Here is a 22,826-nt window from a genome sequence, read left to right as displayed (position 1 = left end):
ACGTCGCCCGCGGTCGACCGGTCGCCCGCGGGGCAAAGCTGGTAGATCGCGAGTCATTCTTAAAAAAAAAAAATCCAGCTCCGTTAAAATAGACACAACAGGTTTTGATGCCTCCTCCCTTGGCCTCCCTGCCACTTAATTCAGGAGTTTACTTGATTGACAGAAAAAGCGACCTATCGCTTTCCAGTCTGTTAACCCAGAATGCAAAGCGATACAAAATCAGTCAAGTGCCGGGAAAACTCAAATTAAGTTAAAGAGACAAACAAGAGACAAACAACAAAATGAGTGCGGGACCGAGCAAGAAGCTAAAGACAAACCACTTCCACCCAGAATGGGAGGAAGAATATTTGTTTGTGATGTCACATTCAAAGGTTATTTGCCTTATTTGTAAAGCAAGCGTCGCTCTGCCAAAGAAAGGTAACGTGGAGAGGCATTATCGGAGTGTTCACAAGGCATATGACAGCGACTTCCCTCCGAGTAGCGAGTTGAGAAAGGTCATGTATTATTGCTACACAAACATTATCTCGCAGTCTTAGTGTCACCAACTCGTTTCTAACATGCAAAAAGACAAACAAATGCGTCTATGGTCGGTGTATTTTTGACCTTTCCAATCCAGACGAGATCTCTCTCCCGTCTGTGTGCGAGGGGGCGGGGCAGTTTACACACACTCGGCTGCTACAAGCAGCAACACACGGAGGAGATGGCGGAGAGAAGCGCTCCAAGGTGTGGTTCAACTTTACCCGTCTTGAGGTGGACAATGCTCGTTGCCAAGAGTGTTTAGCATGTAAGGGCGGAAACACGAGCAATGTGTCAAACATTTATCAAAAGTGCTCCACATTCAGACGGAGGAATGCACCGGGTTCGACTGTCTTTCTAGCAGCTCTGCAGCTCCATCCACGAGTAACGTTTCCATGTCAGGTGTTATGTATGCTAGCAGCAACACACGGAGTTAACTCAATGATACAAACATGGGTTAATGATTAGAGGAAACAGAGTTACTCTTTATTTTGTTAAAGTTTCAGCTATTCTGTTCACAGTTCTGTCATCAGATTATTTAATAGGATTTGTTAAAACATTGTTGTTTCTTTTGATGCGAAATATTATTTATTTAATTTAAATAAAAAGCAATGTTAATTTTGTAAACAATTTGTTAATTTAATAATATATGTATTTTTGAATCAAGTATTCATCTTTATTGTCTTCATTGTTAGTTTCCACATGCCTAAAACAACCTCAAGCTAAATCTAAAAGTTGATGGCTAAACAAGAGGGTTTGAGAAATTGTGCAAGGCATACAGTAATAGTCCAAATAGTCGATTAATCGTTTCATTAATCGATAGATTAATCGATTATCAAATTAGTCGTTTGTTGCAGCCCTATTATCCCATGTATAAATAAAACGTGTTATTCAGCAACCCTTGCAATTTGGGATTTTATTTTTGGTTGGTAGACCTCGGTGAGCTGGTCATTTCAAAAGTAGCTCACCAGCCAAAAAAGTGTGGGCACCCCTGAATGGATAGTGAGGTGGGCTGAAGATCGGAAGGCTGTGAGTTCAAATCCCGCCAGGAACACCACCACTAGTGTGCCCTTGAGTGCCATCTTTACGCAAAAATGATTATACAAAATGAAAACTTTTTTTTTTTTTCGCGCACCCCCCCCCCGCCCGCTGCCACCACCCGCCCAAGTATATTTCAGATCTGTGGGAAACACTGGATACTGTATGTTAAATGGATATATCCGCCTTCTTTCATTTATCTTTCCATTCCCACAACAATATACATAAATAAATGGCATATTTTGGACATAGTTCGAATGGTGATTAATCATGATTAATTAATTTTTAAGCTGTGATTAATCTGATTAAAAATGTTAATCATTTGACAGCCCTACTATTTATATAAATAAGTAGATTGCAAGATGACAACAGGAATGTTTATTGGGGCAAAGCTCAGTCCTATGGCCTGTGGGATAAAACTGTTCCTGAGTCTGGTGGTTTTTATTCTGCTGTTTGTTTGCTGATCTGTCTCCCATCTCCCTCCCTCAGTTCCCCTTCTGGAGCAGCTCTGCTCAGCCTTGCTTTACCCGGATGAAGCGCTGAAGGCTTCGGTCCTGCATGTGTGGCTCAAACTGTTTGGGACAGCGGGGGGGTTGGCAGCCCAATCCCTGCCCCCCGCCATCAGGGACAGAGTGTGTGTCCTGTTGCTGCAGACACTGGCCAACGCCGGATCCAACCAACTCATCAACACCTGCGTTGGTGAGGAAAAAAACACGTCACTTTTTTTGCTATCCTGAGCAAAGTCAGGGTTTATTCTTTATGAATATATTCTTCTTGAACTCCCTTCATGACTATAAGTGTTTGAAGAGCGAGCTTTGGGACTTTTCCCCCCTTATTTTGGTGTAAAGTATACTTGAGAGCATCATTAGTGGCCCGGATGAAACACGCCTGGCCTCATTTAGATTTATAAAGCACTAGAAAGACTAAGTGAGATTGAAATGCTCTCTTCTCAAGGTTTGAAGTTGGTAGGATCACTACAGCATGCATGGTAGGGCTGTGCGATTATGGCAAAAATCATAATCACGATTATTTTGGTCAATGATTGATATCACGATTATTAAATACCATTATTCATTGACTTTGAAAACATCCATTTATTGAACTTTGAAACAAATACAAATAATAATTTCAACAGTATCTTTTTAACTGTTGATTACCCTGAACGTATAATTCAACTGAAAAACCAATACAAAAATAAATGATACATTTAATAAATAATATCAAAATAATAAATACCAATAAACAAGATCAACAAATATTTTGGAGCGCACTTCAACAAGCTACTAAACATATGTAAATATGATAAATACAAATAAATTAGACTAAAATAAATTAGATCAAATATGTTGCAGTGCACTGTCACAACCAAGCAAAGCAAAATAATCGTTTTTTTTCGATTATGTTGTTTTCGTAATTGTGGCAGGCCAAAATCGTAATTGCGATTAAAATACGATTAATTGCACAGCCCTAATGCATGGCTTAAAAAATACAATTATCGAGCCAAGGTAAGGGGGCGATGTTATTAAAAAGAACATTTGAGCTAAGCACAACAGCAACTAGTTTAGTGACAACGTAAGGAACTATCTTCTATTGAGTTTGTTTCCCACAGATCTGAAATATACTTGTTCGCCGGAGCCTCGCAGCGGAGTTACTGCGGAGCGCTTAAAGCAGATCCTTCACGCGATAGCAGAGCGAACAGGTACAGGAGGGGTAGTTAATCGATCGCGGATGGCGTCATGCTCGCGGACGGATAACAAAAGATTAAACCTAAATGGGTCGCGAAATATACTTTGGCGGACGTTAATATACCTGGGCGGCCCAAGTAAAGTCTATGTGTGGGAAACCCTGTGTCATGTATGAAACATGACCTTACTTAGCAGCTGCCTGGGATAGAACAAGGATGAGGAAAAAGAGTGTTAAAAGAGGAGTTAAAGACGATGCGAAAAATAAATATATGGAAACAAAAATAACTTAAAGAGGACATTTTATATTCATTTTCAGGTTTCATATTAGTATTGTGTGCCCCTACAGCACCTCTTTTCACCCTCTGTCTGAAACCAGAGCCCAGTCTGCTCTGATTGGTTAGCTGGCCGGCTATACTGTGATTGGTGAACTGCTTAGAGATGTCTCCCCCCTGAGCCAATCATATGACGCACCCTTGCTCGCCTGTTCCACTCTTCGTTTTCCGAATGCCAGGAAGTATTCTTGCCTCGCTTCTGAAGCAAGTGACTCGGAAGACATGTGCTACCAAGCAAGCGTACTCGACATTGAGAAACACCCTGAGTTTCCTTCTGCACTTTCTCTCTCACGACAGCAGGGCATGTTTGGTTTTCTCTTTGAGGGAAATAGTTTTGTTGAAGCTGTTGTTGGCCTGTGGAAAAATGTAATCCTAAGAACTGACTCTGGAAAAGCTGCAGATAGAGCCATAAGAAATGAATGCAACTGATTATTTAATGTTGTTTTTATAGGCAATCATTTAAGCTTTGTTAGTTCCAGGTTTAATATGTGCAATAAGTTCATTTCAATAAGTTTTGCTATAAACATTGAAGCAGTCCGGCCCTCGACTAGTCCTGATTTTTTTATTTTGGCCCACTGTATTTGAGTTTGACATCTCTGTTATAAATGAACAAGATCCCAGTTTCATGTATAGTTTAATAGCCTCATTTAGTCTCTAGTTTTAATGAACAAAAATCTCTTCATATTGTGTTAACCACAGAACTTATTTCTGGCATTTAACCAAAATAACTATTCACAAAACCGTTGAGTCAAGCAAACTGGAAAATGCTTAAAATACTAACTCACTTCCAGGTTTTAAGACTAATTCCTGCACTAGTTTATTATTAAGGATTTTACAATGCAGAATATTAATATCTGTCTGTTTTTACATCTTGTCTTTGGTTCGTTAGACCTGCTGTGGCTGCTGTTGCAGATCCAAGAGGCAGTGTCAGTTCTGATGAGCCTCCCTGGTGATCTGATCCCGTACCATGAGAACCAGAACCTCCGTACCAACAACGAGCAGAACCTGAGCCAAAACCAAGAGCAACAGTCCCCGGACCAATCCCCTCTGCCTCTCATTCTGAAAAAGGTCTCTGTCCAAACACCCTGCCCCCGTCCCCAAGACCCACATTCTGACACTGACCATAATCATAACAAGCAGTTCTAATCCTGGATTTATGTGCCTTTGAATAGGGATCCAGGGAGGGTTTACGCTGGACAAATATTTGTGCTTCAGTCTGGGAAATCAATGTGCAGATTACATCTAGATAGATTTTCTCAGTTATGACTCACAATACAGCACAGCTCATGACGTGAGTGCTTTATGTGAGGATTACCATCACCCAGATGTGTTTTCTGCCAAAAACGTTATTATTTTAATGTTTTCTAACGTATATTCTAGCAAATGAATGTCCGGTTCAATTATAAGCAATTCTAGGGAAACTTGGAAGGCAAGAGGAATTTTAATTAAATGTTGTTGCAGATGCTACGACCAACAACAACGCAGTAAAGCACGCAAACTGCAGCAAACGACTCCCTAGCTAATATGATAATTCCCTTTTATGGGAATAATTTACTTTTCTAGGATGGATTGTGTTGTTGTTGGCACAAAACGATGCCATAAACAGCACACTGAGTTTTCTCAGGTTTTATGGAAAGTGTCTATAAATAACTAATGCATCCATATTCAGGGACTTTTTCTTCACTTGTCCCTAGTTAGTTCTAATATATAGATCAAATAAGCCTTACTCATACAGAAATGTGATTTAATATAATGACTTTTAATGGACACAAATTGGATGCTTTGTTTTAAAAATTAAACGGCTTTATTGTCAACAACTGCAGCGTAATGAAACTTTTTAAATCCCGGGCTCCAACAATGCAACATACAGACATAAAAATAAATTAAACCAGACTCAGAAATCCTCTATTCATCCCACAGCAAGGCATTCACACTGTTACAGCACAGGGGACTGCGCAGATAAAGGGCAAATACAATGAGTATTAGGGCTATCCCGAATACCATTTTTCGGGCTCCGGATATTCGGTAGTAATTAGCACCGAATATTCGAATATTCGGTGCGGAGAGATTTTTTTTTTTTTAAGAACATTAAAAAAAAAAAAATGTTTCATAACACGCTCCGAGACACCTGACAACACGCTGTTAAGCAGAAGCGCAGAAAGAGCATACTATTACGATTTATATGTATTTATTGTCTCAGTACTCGCATACATTAAAACGAAATGTGTCCTCTGCATGTAACCCAGCGGCAGTGCAGCGCCCGGGGACCAAATCTGGTTCCAAATTCCGTCTATAACGTTTTACAACCTGAAGATACAAAACACATATTTCTGTTATAACAACAATACTTTTAATAACATAGCCGTAACAATAGGCCTAACAGGGTAACACTTGTTACCGATACAGTAAACAGTATTTAAATAAATGAAGAACGAAAAATAAATAAACGAACTGAATGCCAATAATTGCCTTAGCCCCAGATGTTCCACATTGCTCCTATTATTTTCACTATTCGGATAAAATTGAAAAACTAATATAAAAAAATAATTCGGTTGCTTGCTTGCAATGATTTTCCAAGCAAAGTAAGTGCACGTTTTTATCATGTGTAACGTTACTGTTTAAACGGCGGATAAAGCAGCTTCATCACGGCAACTTCACAACAGCTAAGCTAAGCTAGGCTAGTACTTACAGCATCCGGTGACTTTTCAGAGTTGTTGTGCCACCGTGGTAGGCCAGTTTCTTGCATGGATGTATAATAAGTTTAATAATAAGTTTCTTGTAGCATATTTGGCACACTGCCTTCTTCTTACCGTCGTCCAATTTAAAATGGTCCCACACAGCTGAAGTCTTCGGCATTTTGTGTTCAGGCGTGTGAAACGAGTTGGAGCGAGGTGAAGCGTGCCGTGTGCATTCGTGACTGAGTGAACGCGATGTCAGGAGCACAGGCTGAGATTGTATATATTTCCGCATTTTAACAGTGCAATTCAAAAGTATAAATATAGTATAAGAATATGGCAATTCGCCTTTATTGATAGCATACATTTAGGAAAAAAAAAATATTTAAAAAAAAAACGAATATCCGAATAATGAAATTGAAACCCGAATAGTTGGCCAACGAACGAATATTCGAATAGTCGAATATTCGGGTACAGCCCTAATGAGTATTTAAACATATTAAATAAAGAAGCACACGTTCATAGAATACAAATCTAATAGAGTTTCAGTCAGACAACTCACGTGTTTCTTTAACATGTTTATTAGAAGCAGCATATAGTTGAGTTTGGCGTCTAGGCTCGGGCATCATCACTCCATAGATATACATAGCACGATGAGTGATGATTAAATAACTATCCCCGAGCCTACAGGTGGAAGCTGGGGTGGAAGCTGGGGTGGTGGTGGGGCAGGCAAGCAGCAGCGACGTGGAAGTAGCTGCAGCAATAGCAGCAGCAAGCAATGCATGGAGAGAGATCTGGCAGGTTAAATAGAGCGGCATATTAAAGAGACTCTGTTTGGTTGGCTGTAGAGTGGCAAGGGTCGTTATGTATGAATGCAGCATAAGTGCTCGAGTTGACTGCCTGAACTAGCTCGCAGGCTTCGCCGCATATATGGTACGGTGCAATAATAAAATGCTGGCATATGTAAATACTAGGGCCGGGACTTTAACGCGTTAATTAAGATTAATTAATGACACAAAAATTAACGCGTTAAAAAAATTAACGCATTTTAATCGCACTTATTTTTGCACCGCGGAACGTTTCTCACTGGATGAGTTTCAGGCGTACCGATTATACTGGAGCACCAACTAACGTTCATGACTTCAGACAACAACAAACCACAGTGAACAACAGTGGGAAATGTTGTTTTAAAAAACGGACGGATGGAAGCGTCGATAAGAGCACGGTTGTGTGCAAATTATGCAAAAAGGAATTCGCATATCACCGCAGCACATCAAGCCTCAAGTATCACCTCAATGCAAAACATATAGCAGCTAGCGTGGAAGCTAGCGTGGACGTTAGCCTCTTTTATCGCGTTCACACCAAAAAGAGCCGGTACTAAAATTAGTTCATGAGAACCTTTTTACCCCCACGAAAGTCCCTGCTAGAGAGCAGAGAGCTGCTAGAGAGCAGGGACTTTCGTACGGCTCTCTTGTGAGAAAAGAGCTATATGTCTGATTGGCTGGGCGGATTGCAAACCACGCCCCGTAAAACTCCCAAAAAGTGTTGTGAAGCCGCCATTTTATTATCCTCGCATTAGCATTATTAGCATTAGCATTAGCCCAGCGCAGAAACGCAGAGAGACTAACTTATGGCAACACAAAATAAAACATGGGAGCGGTGGAGATGAGGAGGTGTCGGCGTTCTGGCGATTTACTCGGAAGGCTGCTGGGACTCCCAGCAGCTTCTACTGAAGCCAGTCCCCAACTCCGGGGACTTCCGGCCGGGGACTTTGGGCGGCAGTATACGCCGTGAAGTGGTTTGCGGCCTGCCAGTAAACCCAAAGCAGAAGAAGAAGAAGTGACGTCAGCGGCTTCATTTGCCTAATCCACCCCCAGGGACTTATTCCGGTGTGAACGCGATCTGTACTTAGTTCATGAGAACTAAAGAGTTCTCATGAACTAAGTTCTCATGAACCTTTGTGGGAAAAGTACTGCGGTGTGAATGCGCCTAATGGTATACTAAAATCCATGTGAAAAAAATTGCTTCTCACTGTTCTCAGGTCAAATATGTATATGTGATTAAAAATGCGATTAATTTCGATTAATTAATTACAAAGCCTCTAATTAATTAGATTAATTTTTTTAATCGAGTCCCGGCCCTAGTAAATACATACTACTACTGTTATATGGGGAAGTATGAATGATGATGTTGTATATTTGATGACTGGGGGAGTCTAATAATAATAATGTGTTTTCTAGTTGCTGATGAGTGGAGATGAGACGTTGCAGACGACCAGTGCGAAGTGTATTGCAGCCGTCCTGGTTCATTCTCCCAGTCAGTGCAGCCCTCCCTTCATCACGGCTGATGTACCTGGTAATAAGCACACGCACGCACGCACGCACGCACGCACGCACGCACGCACGCACGCACGCACACACACACACACACACACACACACACACACACACACACACACACAAATTATAGAGTGTGAGGGTGCAGTTATGTCTATTTTTGTAGGCCGACCTGCAAGTTAGCATCAACAAAAAGCTAATGGCATGTTTGTGCATATGTATTACACGCATATATATTCATCTAACAATGTTCCTGATAAATAATCGTGTGTATGGCTCACTGGCAGTGAATGTAGGGGGTTATTTTAGTCGTTGTTATTAATTGTTTGTGTTCTTTGTCATTCTTTTTTCTCTTTGTACATTCAATCAGTACAGACCACCGTCTCATTTGTATGCATATATTTTGCTTACCATCTCAAAATGACAAACACTGTTTATGCATTGTCGAAACGCAATAAAAATATTTTTGATCAGAACAAAAAGCTAATGGGAGTTTTCAATGGATTTTGGATTATAGCAACAAATCTGGAAGTGCTAAAAGGCCATGGATGTATAATAAGAACTGGATACAGCGTGGGAGGCGGGGTCTCGTTCTTTCCTATGAGAGCTGCTCATTGGCGCATGAGGACAAAATAGCCCAACCTTTGAGAGAGCGAAACGTCACAGATTACTCATCATGCCTAGCTGTCAGAGCAGAAGAACTAAGCCCCCAGGAAGTGCGCCGGACTCTGAGGAAAATATTAGTTGTGGCCAAACGGCGATACTACACTTCCGTATCTGTCGCTGGGCCCGGAAAGACTTTTTCCCATTGACTTACATTGGGAAAGAGATGTCTGTAAATCGTTGGATAATTTTTTTTAAACTAAATAAACTACCCTGTATGAACATTTGTATAGCCCTTATTAAAAACATTCGGTCCTCAAGTTGTAAAATGTGCTAATAACGTTATTCTGAGTTGTTTTCCTCGGCATTATGAACGTGGATCTAAACCACGGGACCGCGCCGCCCGGCACGTTCATGTGACGTGTTCAGTACTACATGAGTTTCACCTTTACCCATGGATGCACAATAAGAACGGATTATATGATTATATGAATACTTTTGTGACGTTTCGCTCTCTCAAAAGTTGGGCCATTTTGTCTTCATGCGCCAATGAGCAACTCTCATAGGAATGAACGAGGCCCCGCCTCCCACGCTGTATCCAGTTTTTATAATACATCCATGGTATGTGCGCTCATAGAGCATGCTCAGTTGAGTTGCCCCTTAAGCCCCGCCCCCCGAGCTCCCACTCAGATGCTCGTTCATAATGCAGTGGAAAATAACTCTCAGAATAACGTTATTAGCACATTTTACAACTTGTGGACCTACTGTTTTTAATAAGGGCTATACAAATGTTCATACTGGGTAGTTTATTTGGTTAAAAAAAATTATCCAACGATTTACAGACGTCTCTTTCCCCATGTTAGTCAATGAGAAAAAGTCTTTCTGGGCCCAGTGACATCACGGACTGATACGGAAGTTGCAGTACTGCTGTTTGGACACAACGAATATTTTCCTCAGTGCCCGGCGCACATGGGGGCTTGTAAAAGGCTAATTAATTTCCGGGTTTCAGGACTCATCCCTAAACCGCTGGGATATACGAGCTGTACAAGCTGTTCCCTTCTCTAATTTGTCTTCTGAAAATGATTTTCCCATGCCTTCCTTTACAGTACGTTCCTTTTTGTCTTGTTAACGATGTTTTTGTTATTTAGCCGCTCTCTCTCTGTGTGTATTTTGCCTTCTGCTTGTTTGTCTTCTCCTCTGCTCATAAAGCCATCTCCTCAGCACTGTAGGGACTCTGTTGGTGTGTCTCTCGTGCCCCAGAGTTTCATAAAATGATGTTGCTCACATAAAGGAAATTACCATTATTTTTTGTTTATCATAGGCTGAAATTGCAGGAAACATTATACTTTTTTTCTACAGTTCGTTTCCTGTTCTGTCTTAACTTCATTTCTATAACCTCCCACACAATCTCTCTTCCCTTGTAGAGTTTCTGTTCGACCGTCTGGCCGGTAGCAGCAGTAGTGGGCTGCTGTGGTCAGCCTACAGCTGTCTGTTGTTACTGACATACAACCCACTCTTCTTCTCCCAGTGTCACTCTGTCTACGGTGAGGCAGCTTAACACATCAGCTCCTGTTCTTTATGTGTGTGTGTGTGTGTTAATTATGAATGCGATACTCACTGTACAACTTTAATTTTGGGATTCATGGCACATCAGTTAACATCTAAAAATAATTGCAATTGGATAATTAATGGAAAGACTGGTCATGTGACAGCATATAAACAAAACTCTGCTCTAATTTCTCAAACACTGACAGCCCCACCCTCAAACTACATTTTTTAGGCATTTGCAATCATTTTATTACACTACCTTTTGTTTAGCAGATGCTTTTTAAGCCAGAGCAACATATAATTAGTGCGATCAACCTTCAGATGTATTTCAAGGTCAGAGAACCTATTTGTAATCACATAAATGCAAAACAAATAGTTTAAATTCCTTATGAACGGCAATAAATGTCAAGTGGTGCAGGGAAAGCTAATGGAAGCTAAAGATCTTTCCATCGGATTATGAAATATCGAAAGTGCTTGAATCCTGCTGCACTTTCTGCAGTATTGTTCTGCATATGCAAGAGACACTTGCAGTGTAAACTTAATTTACCAATACAATCTTCGTGCTACTAGCTTCTTGCTTTAAGTAAAAAACAAACACGAGATTTTTACAGCATACGCGGTGTCGCAGTAAATTAGAAAAGATGTACCACTGTCACCGTTTGTTTTACATGGATGATTTTGGTGTGTGCGCATGCCTTGTATTACATTTATGAGTGTGTGTTTGTGTGTTAGGCATTGAGTCTCTGGTGCGCAGTCTGAACGAGGCTCTGCTGCTGACCAACCTGGATGTGCCGATACAGGGTCTGCTGCTCCTCACTGAGATACTGGAGAGGTGAGACCACTCTGTGATGATTTGGTTCCCTTGAAAAGCTTGCTGCACTGAGCTTCTTTGCTCACTGACTAAAACTAATTTCACTAAACTTCAGCTTCTCTGCACTTCAGAGTACTTTGATCCACAACAGGGTGTACACAGCTGCAGCAAAATAAAATAACGATTTCCTTTTTTTAGGCTTCTGGGGTGACATGCTGACATTTAGTTATAATGGTTCCTTTTCAATTACTTGCAAATGCTATTTTCTTATGGGTATAGTAGAAGGTCAGTTTAGATGAATCCCATAACACAGTTGAGAGTTTATTTATTTATTTATTGAGGTGTTCAGTATATTCAGTGTTTCCCACAGATATGAAATATACTTGGGCGGGTGGTGGCAAAAAAAAAGTTTTAACAACATTATTTATTGACTTTTCATTCCTGTATAATCATTTTGCGCAAAGATGGCACTGTTTGTCAGAGCACTTCATCCTTCTGGGATTTCATGAAGAACAGCTCCAACGCCTGTGTGTATGGGAATGCCTCTGGTGCTGGTCCATTAACTGCCAGTGTTTCCCACAGATCTGAAATATACTTTGGGGGGTGGTGGTAGCGGGGGGGGGTTGAGGTGACGTGCAACAACATTAACCTTTCTGTTGGTCGCTTGTTAGCAGACCCTTCACGCGATGGCAGAGCGAACAGGTACAGGCAGGGTCCATAATGATAGCCCTATAGTTTAAATCTACTACCCACACATGAACATATGGAAATGGGTTACTATTTAAAAAAATAAATGTATTTATTAATGTATTTAGGAACCTATCCATGTGATTTTTAGTGGGGGTCGACCTCAAATCCTCTAGGGGGGTCCAGGGGCATGCCCCCCCCGGTAAGATTTTATTTTTTATTTTGGAGTTAAATGCATCAATCTGGTGCATTTTGAGGGGAAAATAAAGAGACTAGATCTATGGAAACACCTATATTTAACAGAACTGTATACATTTCAATAATCATAAAATCATGGCCATAACCAATAACATCCCATTTCCAATATGAAAAAAACACTGAAACTTGTTTATTAATTTAGTTTTGGTTCATTTATAGTTGTGAGTGTGTCTGTGCTCCTGAATCAGCCTCTCCTGTCTCCCTCCTCTCCCCCCTCTCCATCCTCTCCCCCTGCTCCTCTTTGAGGCAGCAGCAAAGACTAGTTTTCTCTCAACAAGTTTTAAAAGTGTATCTCATTGTCGACAAGTTAATCGATCGCAGATGGCGTCGTGGTCACGGACGAATAAAAAAAAAAATCTTAAAAAAAAATGTTATATAAAAAAAAAAAAAAAAAAAAAAGGGTCGCGAAATATACTTGGGCGGCCGTTAATATACCTGGGCGGCCCGCCCAAGTATAGTCTATGTGTGGGAAACCCTGATATTACTGCTGAGACCTCCTTGCACTGAAAAGAAGTGAACATTAACATAGAAGAAAAGTGTTTTTATGCAGTGAGACGTCTATAAAACCATGTCCTGGTTATTTAGAGGTAAAAGTAAATTAATCAATTAAAAAATAAACTTTTAATTGAAAAGGCACCAGTCTTAACGCGTCTCGTAAATCAGGTTTTCTTTTTTCGCAGTCAAATTTACACTTATGGTTTTAATGATGTCGGATGACAGCAAGCACCAGACTATGGTGTCGCATTAAATAACATTAACACTCTCTGTCGACACTGAATCTGCTTTATACAGTATGCACTTCTGTTACCTAAAAAAAAATCAGCTCTGACTGCAGAAGTAAAGATGGCTGAGCCTTGGTCAGTGTATGTTTTGGTTATTGGATTTTCTTTTCACAAAAGGATATTCAAAAACGACTGGATATTTAATTTTGGTTTTAATATTGAAAAACCAAAATTGAAATACAAGGCGTTTTTTCTTTATCATGGTCAAAAAGGAATTTACTAAACTTAAAAAACTGGATGATTTTCATTTTACACTTCTCAAAACAAAAAATAAAATCACTTAACCAGTTAAGCCCTGAGCCTGTTTTTCAGGTTTCAGGCTCGAAAATGCCACTAACACAACAAATGATATATCTTCACTTCTAAAAGGGGTAAATTAATAATTATTTTTCTCAAAGCAAGGTTACATCTGTGAGTTGGATGTAGAAGTGTCAGAATCAATATAGATGTTTTTATTTTAAAGTAAATTCAGATGGAACATAGTAAAAACATGTAAATTCTAATGTCCACCTAAAAAAAAAACCTTTACTTATAGTGAAAACCACCCTTGCATGATGGGTTAGTAGACTAAAAGCTTTAGGAATCCAAACTATAACATATAATAAGTACCCTGTATCAAGATTGATGCAAAACAAGTGAAATTTGACCTTTTTAGAGAGATTTAGAAAAATAAAGTCTAAGCGGACTCACCTCTGGGTAATTTGGGAACCATCGGTTCCATTTGAACTTTTTCACTGTAAAAATCATTTTATTACTTTGAATTATCACTATAGGTATTCATTCCATCCAAATACAACTGTTGTGAAAAAAAAAAAATAAAAAAAAAATAAAAAATAAAACATAGGCTTACTCTTACAGTGAGCCTCTGAATTAGCCCCGAGCGAAAAATGCTAACCTATTACAGCACCGAAAATCACTCCTCGCTCCCTTATTACTTATCCTAGCTGCACATCCAACACATTGTTTATGATCGCAAGGAGACACAGAATCTAACGGTGCCCACCTGAACAGCCCAACACTGAAAGATACAAATTCGCGACGTTATCAACAAAAACGTACATCAAAACAAATGGCGCTAGCGCTAATGCGCTAGGCTAACAATGACTTACCTTCCTCGTTGTCTGGTCTAAACTGGTCTTCAATGGCATTAAAACGATAAAAACGATGATGTAGTTAATCCATAGGTTAATATCCAATGGGGCTGTGTCCCCTTTGAAATGTTCTGATAATCTATAAGCAATAAAACTGCAATTCCGTTATCTGCTGTCCGCTCTGTGCTCCGTGCGCTCTGGGTCCTGCTGCATTTCCTGCTTCGTTACGTTGTAAACAATAAATGAAGTCGGCTGCGTAATGTACTTAAGCTGGCTGGCATTCTTTATAGTTTACGCAGGACCATATCTCTGGAACCCATTGGTCGATTCGTGTGATTTACACCTTTTTCTTAACCATCAGAACCAATAGAATCAATGGGCAGTTCCCAAATCTACGTAAACATTACCATAGCGGACGTAATAGAGAAGCAAACGAAGCATATCTGAAAGTGCAAGCCTGGACGGCAATACTTTATACCGAGTATATTGCCATAAATATGACGATGGATTATCAGTAAAAAATTATACGTGACACAAAGACATTGGATTAACCTTGAGATGCGTTTTTATTCCGTTGAACACAACTTTTGATCACAAATCAAAAAAGGTAAGACGTAATTATTGTAATATTTTTGAAACCGGATGTTGTTTACTTTCTCTTTTCTGGCTGATAGCTCCAGGAAAACTGTGGGAGGGGTCCACTGGGGGGACCTTCGGGCTTAACTGGTTAAACAGAAACAAAAAAATACGTTTTTTTCATATTCTGCTACCGGAAGTTACCTTACAAAATAAGAGCGTAGATGAGGACGGGATCCGTGTATCTACCGTCCATTTGTTTTTCTTTATTAACCCTTAAGAGTTCCTAGGTACATTTTTCTGCCATTGAGGTTTTGATTTACATGCCATTTTGGCTGTGTTGAATGAATATAGCTCAAACTTGCCAGAGGATATTCTTTTTTAGTTGTATTTTGAATTGTCGTCTCAGTTCCTTAAATTAGCCAAAAATGGCTAAGCTACACAAAAACTGACACATTTGTTCCTAGTGGCAGAAAATGACCCATTGAAAACCATTGAAAATGCTTTTTTTGACCCCACATTTATCTTATCATAAACTCTTGAATTCCTTTGTTAAGATTTCATTTTGAACTACTTTTTATTTTTACATGTGTCTACAAGATGGTCGATAATTTTAACCCTTTGAAGCATGCAGCAACATTTCACACTTTTTACTTATTTCTGCAAGGGTGCTACTGAAATGATATTGTGTGTCACTTTTGATGTTGGATAATGGTGTGTGTGTGTGTGCAACTTCAAAATACTTTTCTCTTAGAAGGCCACTCTGCGTATTAATCAAATTCAATAATAAAACAATGAGTTGTGAGAACCAAAACAACTGTCTGTTTTAGAACTCGAAGTTGCGATGAGGTCTTTTAAAATGAATTCAATTTGACTTTGGGATTCCTCAGGGTGTCCGCGGGGTCTTAAAAAGTATTAAAAGTTGATAAATCAATTTAGCGAAAATTAAGGCTATTAAAAAGTATTAAACGGCATTTTCCAAGGTATTAAGAAGGTCCTCAGCAACGACAACATGAAACACCCTTTAATTTACTGAAACAACATGTCGGGGAAACCCCTTCAAGGTGGCCCCATGCATAGCGTGACATAAAATGCTGCTTCTTATTTTAAGTTTCGTTGCCTTGCTTCGCTCTGCCTTCCACCGCGGAGAATAAACAGAAGGGCAACCATGACAACCATGCTCCGGGGTCTTCTTCGCTGCTTTTGGTGTATTTTGTGGCGGCAGCAGCGCCACTTACAGGCCTGGCATATGTACTACAGCGTTTCCAGCATTTCCAGCGGTCTAGTGTGAACGGACACGTTAATGAATCGAATGCGTGTGAACTAGGGATGCTCCGATCGCCAATTTCGGGGCCGATCACCGATCGCCGGAATCAGTATCGGCCGATACCGATCGCCGATCCGATCGAGTGGGCGGGGCCTAAATGGAAGATTTAAACATCACTTTAAATCTTCCATTTAAAGTGATGTTTAAAACTCAGTTAATGGGGCTCATTCACTGGAGCTTCCACAAACAACAATCAACTTAATTATTACATTCAAATGATGTACATTATTCAAGTTTACATTCACTTTGGATAATAACACGGGAGAAATTAGCGGAAGCGCTCTCTTTTCCTCTCGCCCTCTCTCTCTCTCTCCCTCTCCTGACAGCCTGTCAGTATCTCATGCAGCTCACTGATCCAGTAATGAGTGACCCGACAATGAAGAATAAATATATTTATAATAACTAGTTTAGCTTGTTCCAGAGGTAGATAAAATAGCTAAGTGTGTTAGGTCTAACTCTTACGGTACGTCCACACAGCAGCTTTTCAAAAATCTTGAAAATCTTGGAGCTGGGCGTGTCTGAAAGCTTGGGGATTTTTTGCGAGCAACGCGACCAACAACCAATCACATGAATCTCCCGCCCCCGACATACAAAGCAAAAAAACCCGGGGATTTTATGCGAGCAATATATATATATATATAAACTCCCCAAACAGGCGAAAACTTACCAGTTTCACCCACTGTCTCTGCCACCTCCCTCCATGCCTGGTTCCTCCGGTTTGTATCCCGTTAATAGTTCTGGTCGTAAAGAACCGGGTGATTTGCTACCGTAATTTCTCGTTTGGGATATGAGGAAATGAACTGCGGTCTGGTTCTCCCTGTGTGTGTGTGTTTCGCTGCGCTTACCGGTCCGGCGGGCGGAGCTGCAGGATTTCTGCTTCACACACGTTGCATACCGCTATTTTACTGTCTTTTTCGGCACCTTAAAATAATGCCAGACCGGTGAAGCCATTTTGGCGAGCTTGTTTTGCCACACACAGAGAAAAGTGTCATGTATTTTACGTCATGCGATCGGCTCTCGCGATCGGCATGTTTAGAGAGCACCGATCGATCGGTAGAGAGTGAGTATCGGCCGATATCGATCGGTGACCGATCGATCGGAGCATCCCTAGTGTGAACGGAAGACTTTTTTGCGTTTGCGTACGCGGTTTACTGTATGCGTCCTCGTGGGGCCGGGGTCTAAGCCAAACTATATCCGGTCACAGAGATCTGCTATTTTAAAGTAAGGTCAACACATATCGACCCTAAATATAGTCTATATTAAGAACGAGAAAAGTCTTAACATATATATCGTTTTTTGTAAACATATGACAAATGTGTGAGGGTGATGACGTCAGAGCATCGTCCTATGTGCCGGGCTTAGCCCCGGACAGCCCCAGCCCAATTTAACCCCTGGGTATTTGTGAGGGAGCTCCTATATGGCATTACCCCGCTGAAGCTCACCAAAGTTTAATATATTTCATAGTTCAAAGTTTTGTCAATTGTTTTGTTTATTGGTCAAATACTGGTTTCTAATGGTTTCTGAGGAGACTGGAATGAAAGAGCACAGAGTACAGAAGCAACAAAGCAGCATACTTCATTAAACCTGACCTTCACAGAGAGGTTGAAGTTCATGTGGAGAGGAGGCTTCAGTAGTCTGTCTGCACTCTGTTTAGTTGTGCTATCTTACAATCAATATAGTAAATATGAGGTAAAGTGTGTCGCCAATGTAACCGGTTAGAACTCGAAGTTGCGATGAGGTCTTAAAATGTATGGAAAGGGTCTTAAAAAAGGTCTTAAAAGGTATTACATTTGACTTCAGGATTCCTGCATATACCCTGTTCCTGCATATACCCTGGGGAGGGTACAAGTCTGAGGGAGTATTTAAGGGTGGGCAGATTGCACATGCAGCAACAGACTTCAGAGTGTTATACTGTGGATCTATCTGCAACAGATTTATTTTTCTTGAAAAAAGGAATAAGAAGAGAAGATGGAGGCAACCGACGAGTCAGAGAACTCCACCATGTGTGACTATTCTGAGTGGTCTCCGTCATATTCTGTCATCCCGGTGCTGTACATGCTTATTTTCATCCTCGGCCTCTTTGGAAACGGGGTGGTGATCTTCGCAGTGTTTTTACTATGTTCAATCTGAATTTACTTTAAAAATAAAAACAATTCTATATTGATTCTGACTTTTCTACATCCAACTCACAGGTTTATCATTGCTTTGAGATAAAAGATTATTAATTTACCCCTTTTAGAAGTGAAGATATTGTCATTTGTTCTAGGAATGTCATTTTCGAGCCTGAAACCTGAAAAACAGACTTTGGGCTTGACGGGCCGTCCACACTACAGCTTCGACAGCTTCAAAAACGGTTTCCAACGCGTCTGCCCATTCACTTTGAATGGGGTGACGTCACGTTGCCTCGCTTTTCGCCGAACTGAATTGTGGGTAGCATAGCGGTCCGTCTCCGCCGTCAGAAGTTGAACAATATTCAACTTCTGACGCCGGAGACGCCGGAGTAGCCAGCGCCAGCCAATCAAATCCCGTTTCTGAAAATCTGACAGCTCAAGCCCTAGCCAATCAAACCGCGTCTAAGCTGGAAGAGATATCCCGCCGTTCATTTCTATATTTCAAAAAAAGATGGAGGAGAAACTAATTATCGCCGTAGCAAATCACCCGGTTTTGTATGACCAGACCCTCTTCACCTACCGGGATACAAACCGGAAGAACCAGTCATGGAGGGAGGTGGCAGAGACAGTGGGTGAAACTGGTAGGTTTTCGCCAGTTTGGGGAGTTTATATATATATATATATTGCTCGCATAAAATCCCCGGGGTTTTTTGCTTTGTATGTCGGGGGCGGGAGATTCATGTGATTGGTTGTTGGTCGCGTTGCTCGAATAAAATCCCCAAGCTTCAGACACGCCCAGCTCCAAGCTTTTTTTGAAGCTGTAGTGTGGACGCTCCGTGACAGGTTAAAAATAGTTAGCTTGTTAGCAAGGGATTTTAGTGAATTTATCTACATTTTAAAAAAAACAAAAACAATATAATCCTTTTCAGGGATATTTGAACGTGAATGCGTCTGACCCTTTAGCTTGTCCTCGTATTAAAATCTCAAAATTCAAGGACAGAACTTACCCACTTATTGTCAGATCCTCCTCAGTGAGATGATGTAACTCCTTCAGAATCATGTTCTTAAAGGTGTATTGCACTATTTTATATGGTGTATTTTATGAAGCATGACAGGACTGACCAAAAACATGGGGACTGTTGTAAAACACTATTTTTTTTGGTCAAATGTAAGCATTATTCAATGTTTTTAATGAACTGTGGTGAAAGATAACAAATGAAATGTGTTATTGATTACGTTTTTTTAAATAAAAGTTTTTAGCTAATACATTTTTTTAAACCCCTCGCTCCAATTTTGCTGGGGACAGGCCATTTTTAAGAACTTCTATTTTTCAAAGGTGTTTTAAAATAAATTAAAAAACACCTGAAACCCTAGTGAATCACAGACCTTTGTACAAACAACTCACAAAACACTACTATCTCATCAGTTTTAAGATATATTATGGATTATAATTTGTATTCACTGTAACAATCCCAGGACAGATAATATACGTTTCTGGTAGAATGTCCCTTAAATCTCCTAACAATGTTGTCCATTTTAGACATAGGCCTATTATATTTACAGCCCTTAATAACATCCGTTTTCTGGGCTCAAAGTGTGTCTTGGCTGTTTTCGTTGTGATCGCTAAATTCCCCTTGTTTATAATATTATCACCGTTCCTTCAGCAGGATACTGTAGTGATTCAAAATGTGATTTTAGCAAACGAGTGCTTTTGTTTTGAAATCACTTCCGTGAGTTTCGCCCGCCCCTCGCTCCAAAGACCATTTGGTGAAAAGCAAAAACGGCTCACAGACACTCTTCCGTTTACTTGTTTAATAAAGAAAAACAAATGGACCGTAGATGCATGGATTCCCTTCCTCATATGCTCTCTTATTTTGTGAGATAACTTCCGGTAGCAGAATATGAAAGAATGGTAGTTTATTTTCTTTCTGTTTTCTAGTGATTTTATTTTTTGTTTGGAGAAGTAGAAAATTAAAATCATCCTGTTTTTTAAGTTGAGTAAATCCCTTTTTGACCATGATAAAGAAAAACGCCTTGTATTTCAATTTTGGTTTTTCAATTTTAAAACGAAAATTAAATATCTACAGATGTAGCACTCCAGATAGGACTCCAATGGGTGTGTCCCAACCAAAAACCCAGCGGATCCCAGTGGCTGGGGGCGTTGCCAAATTGCTAGAGGGCATTGCCAAATTTCCCCATTTGTTCAATTACAGGATTTAACCATGAGATGGCGCTTCATTCACAAATAGAGTACAGTAGAACTTAGTCTGTTTGTAATGTTTGCAGCTCTGCAGTTGTGTTTGCTGAAGAGCATTTCATCACTTAATTGTTATGGTTTTCACAGGCTACTATAACGAAAAAACATCAATATTTTTAGATCAAATAATATCTAATCTTATTATCTTAATTGTAATTCAATAATATATAGTCTTTATATATTAAATAATCATAATAATGTAAATGTTTACACTTCTTGCACCCTTGAAAGGGAGAAGCATTTATTATCTCATTTTACATGTATAATGACATTAAACAATTGTATTCTATTTATTTTTTATGCTCGTATACTTTTACCTTTACAATAGTTTGCTTTATGCAGTATATTTTTTGGAATATTGTTGTGGTGTTTTTACACAGTACAGTAGATCGAAGTAAATCAATTTATTAGGGCCGGGACTCGATTAACAAAATTAATCTAATTAATTAGAGGCTTTGTAATTAATTAATCGAAATTAATCGCATTTTTAATCACATATACATATTTGACCTGAGAACAGTGAGAAGCAATTTTTTTCACATGGATTTTAGTATACCATTAGGCGCATTCACACCGCAGTACTTTTCCCACAAAGGTTCATGAGAACTTAGTTCATGAGAACTCTTTGAACCTGGATTAGGCAAATGAAGCCGCTGACGTCACTTCTTCTTCTTCTGCTTTGGGTTTACTGGCAGGCAGCAAACCACTTCACGGCGTATACTGCCGCCCAAAGTCCCCGGCCGGAAGTCCCCGGAGTTGGGGACTGGCTTCAGTAGAAGCTGCTGGGAGTCCCAGCAGCTTCTACTGAAGCCTTCCGAGTAAATCGCCAGAACGCCGACACCTCCTCATCTCCACCGCTCCCATGTTTTATGTTGTGTTGCCATAAGTTAGTCTCTCTGCGTTTCTGCGCTGGGCTAATGCTAATAATGCTAATGCGAGGATAATAAAATGGCGGCTTCACAAAACTTTTTGGGAGTTTTACGGGGCGTGGTTTGCAATCCGCCCAGCCAATCAGACATATAGCTCTTTTCTCACAAGAGAGCCGTACGAAAGTCCCTGCTCTCTAGCAGCTCTCTAGCAGGGACTTTCGTGGGGGTAAAAAGGTTCTCATGAACTAATTTTAGTACCGGCTCTTTTTGGTGTGAACGCGATAAAAGAGGCTAACGTCCACGCTAGCTTCCACGCTAGCTACTATATGTTTTGCATTGAGGTGATACTTGAGGCTTGATGTGCTGCGGTGATATGCGAATTCCTTTTTGCATAATTTGCACACAACCGTGCTCTTATCGACGCTTCCATCCGTCCGTTTTTTAAAACAACATTTCCCACTGTTGTTCACTGTGGTTTGTTGTTGTCTGAAGTCATGAACGTTAGTTGGTGCTCCAGTATAATCGGTACGCCTGAAACTCATCCAGTGAGAAACGTTCCGCGGTGCAAAAATAAGTGCGATTAAAATGCGTTAATTTTTGTGTAATTAATTAATCTTAATTAACGCGTTAAAGTCCCGGCCCTACAATTTATACATGAAGATAAGAGAAGATGAGATGGACCTTTATTAGTCCCCGTGGGGAAATTCAGTTGTTCAAACAGCAACAGGGTGAGAGTGAAAAACAGGATAGCACAGATTCACACAGATTAATAGAATCAAAAATAAGATCAGCGATAAAAATAATAATAATGAGAAACTATGAAATAAGAAATTAATACAATTAAAATGTAATTATCATATCATATATTATAATGTATTGTATTATTAAGTAATATCATACATTAACCCCATTATAGCAGATGCCACATTGAATGGATGAACACATTTATGCATCAATAATTACAACGGAGTATTTCTAAATACAAGTTGTAAAAATATACTTATATGTATTTAATACTCATAACATAATGATTAATTTTACTTTCAGATGATAATACTTTTCAGGGTTAGGTCCGGTCTGACAGCGCTTAGCTCTGCTGCAGAGAGGAAGAGAAGATCACTGCTCTAAACAGTCAACAATCGTACATCCAAACGGAATAAATATAATTAATTATTATTACTACATTAAGTCTTGTTCATTGTTACAGACTGCTGGAGAAGAGAGGTTGGGAGATCACAGTAATTCCGATAGCCCATCGGAATGTGACCATCCTCCACACATTCCGATGGCCAATTAGTTTTAAACAAAGAGTTCGCAACATAGG

At 40.0% G+C, this 22,826-nt stretch overlaps 1 protein-coding gene across 1 annotated transcript in view; it reads left to right on the top strand.

Moving 5' to 3' along the window:
* LOC117537142 (meiosis inhibitor protein 1-like) overlaps positions 1-22,826 on the top strand; it is a gene marked incomplete at its 3' end in the record, with an annotated part of 66,043 nt that overhangs the window by 31,374 nt on the left and 11,843 nt on the right. Inside the window, exons 7-11 of the mRNA XM_034202283.1 lie at positions 2,044-2,253; positions 4,461-4,639; positions 8,487-8,601; positions 10,610-10,729; positions 11,466-11,565. Of these exons, the coding sequence (XP_034058174.1) occupies positions 2,044-2,253; positions 4,461-4,639; positions 8,487-8,601; positions 10,610-10,729; positions 11,466-11,565 (724 nt within the window). The remainder of the gene's footprint in view (positions 1-2,043; positions 2,254-4,460; positions 4,640-8,486; positions 8,602-10,609; positions 10,730-11,465; positions 11,566-22,826) is intronic.

The sequence above is a fragment of the Gymnodraco acuticeps genome, unplaced genomic scaffold (assembly GCF_902827175.1).
Source record: "Gymnodraco acuticeps unplaced genomic scaffold, fGymAcu1.1, whole genome shotgun sequence".
NCBI classification, from domain to species: domain Eukaryota; kingdom Metazoa; phylum Chordata; class Actinopteri; order Perciformes; family Bathydraconidae; genus Gymnodraco; species Gymnodraco acuticeps.
Note: the sequence above shows the minus strand (reverse complement) of the source record. Positions and strands in the feature narration are given on the sequence as shown.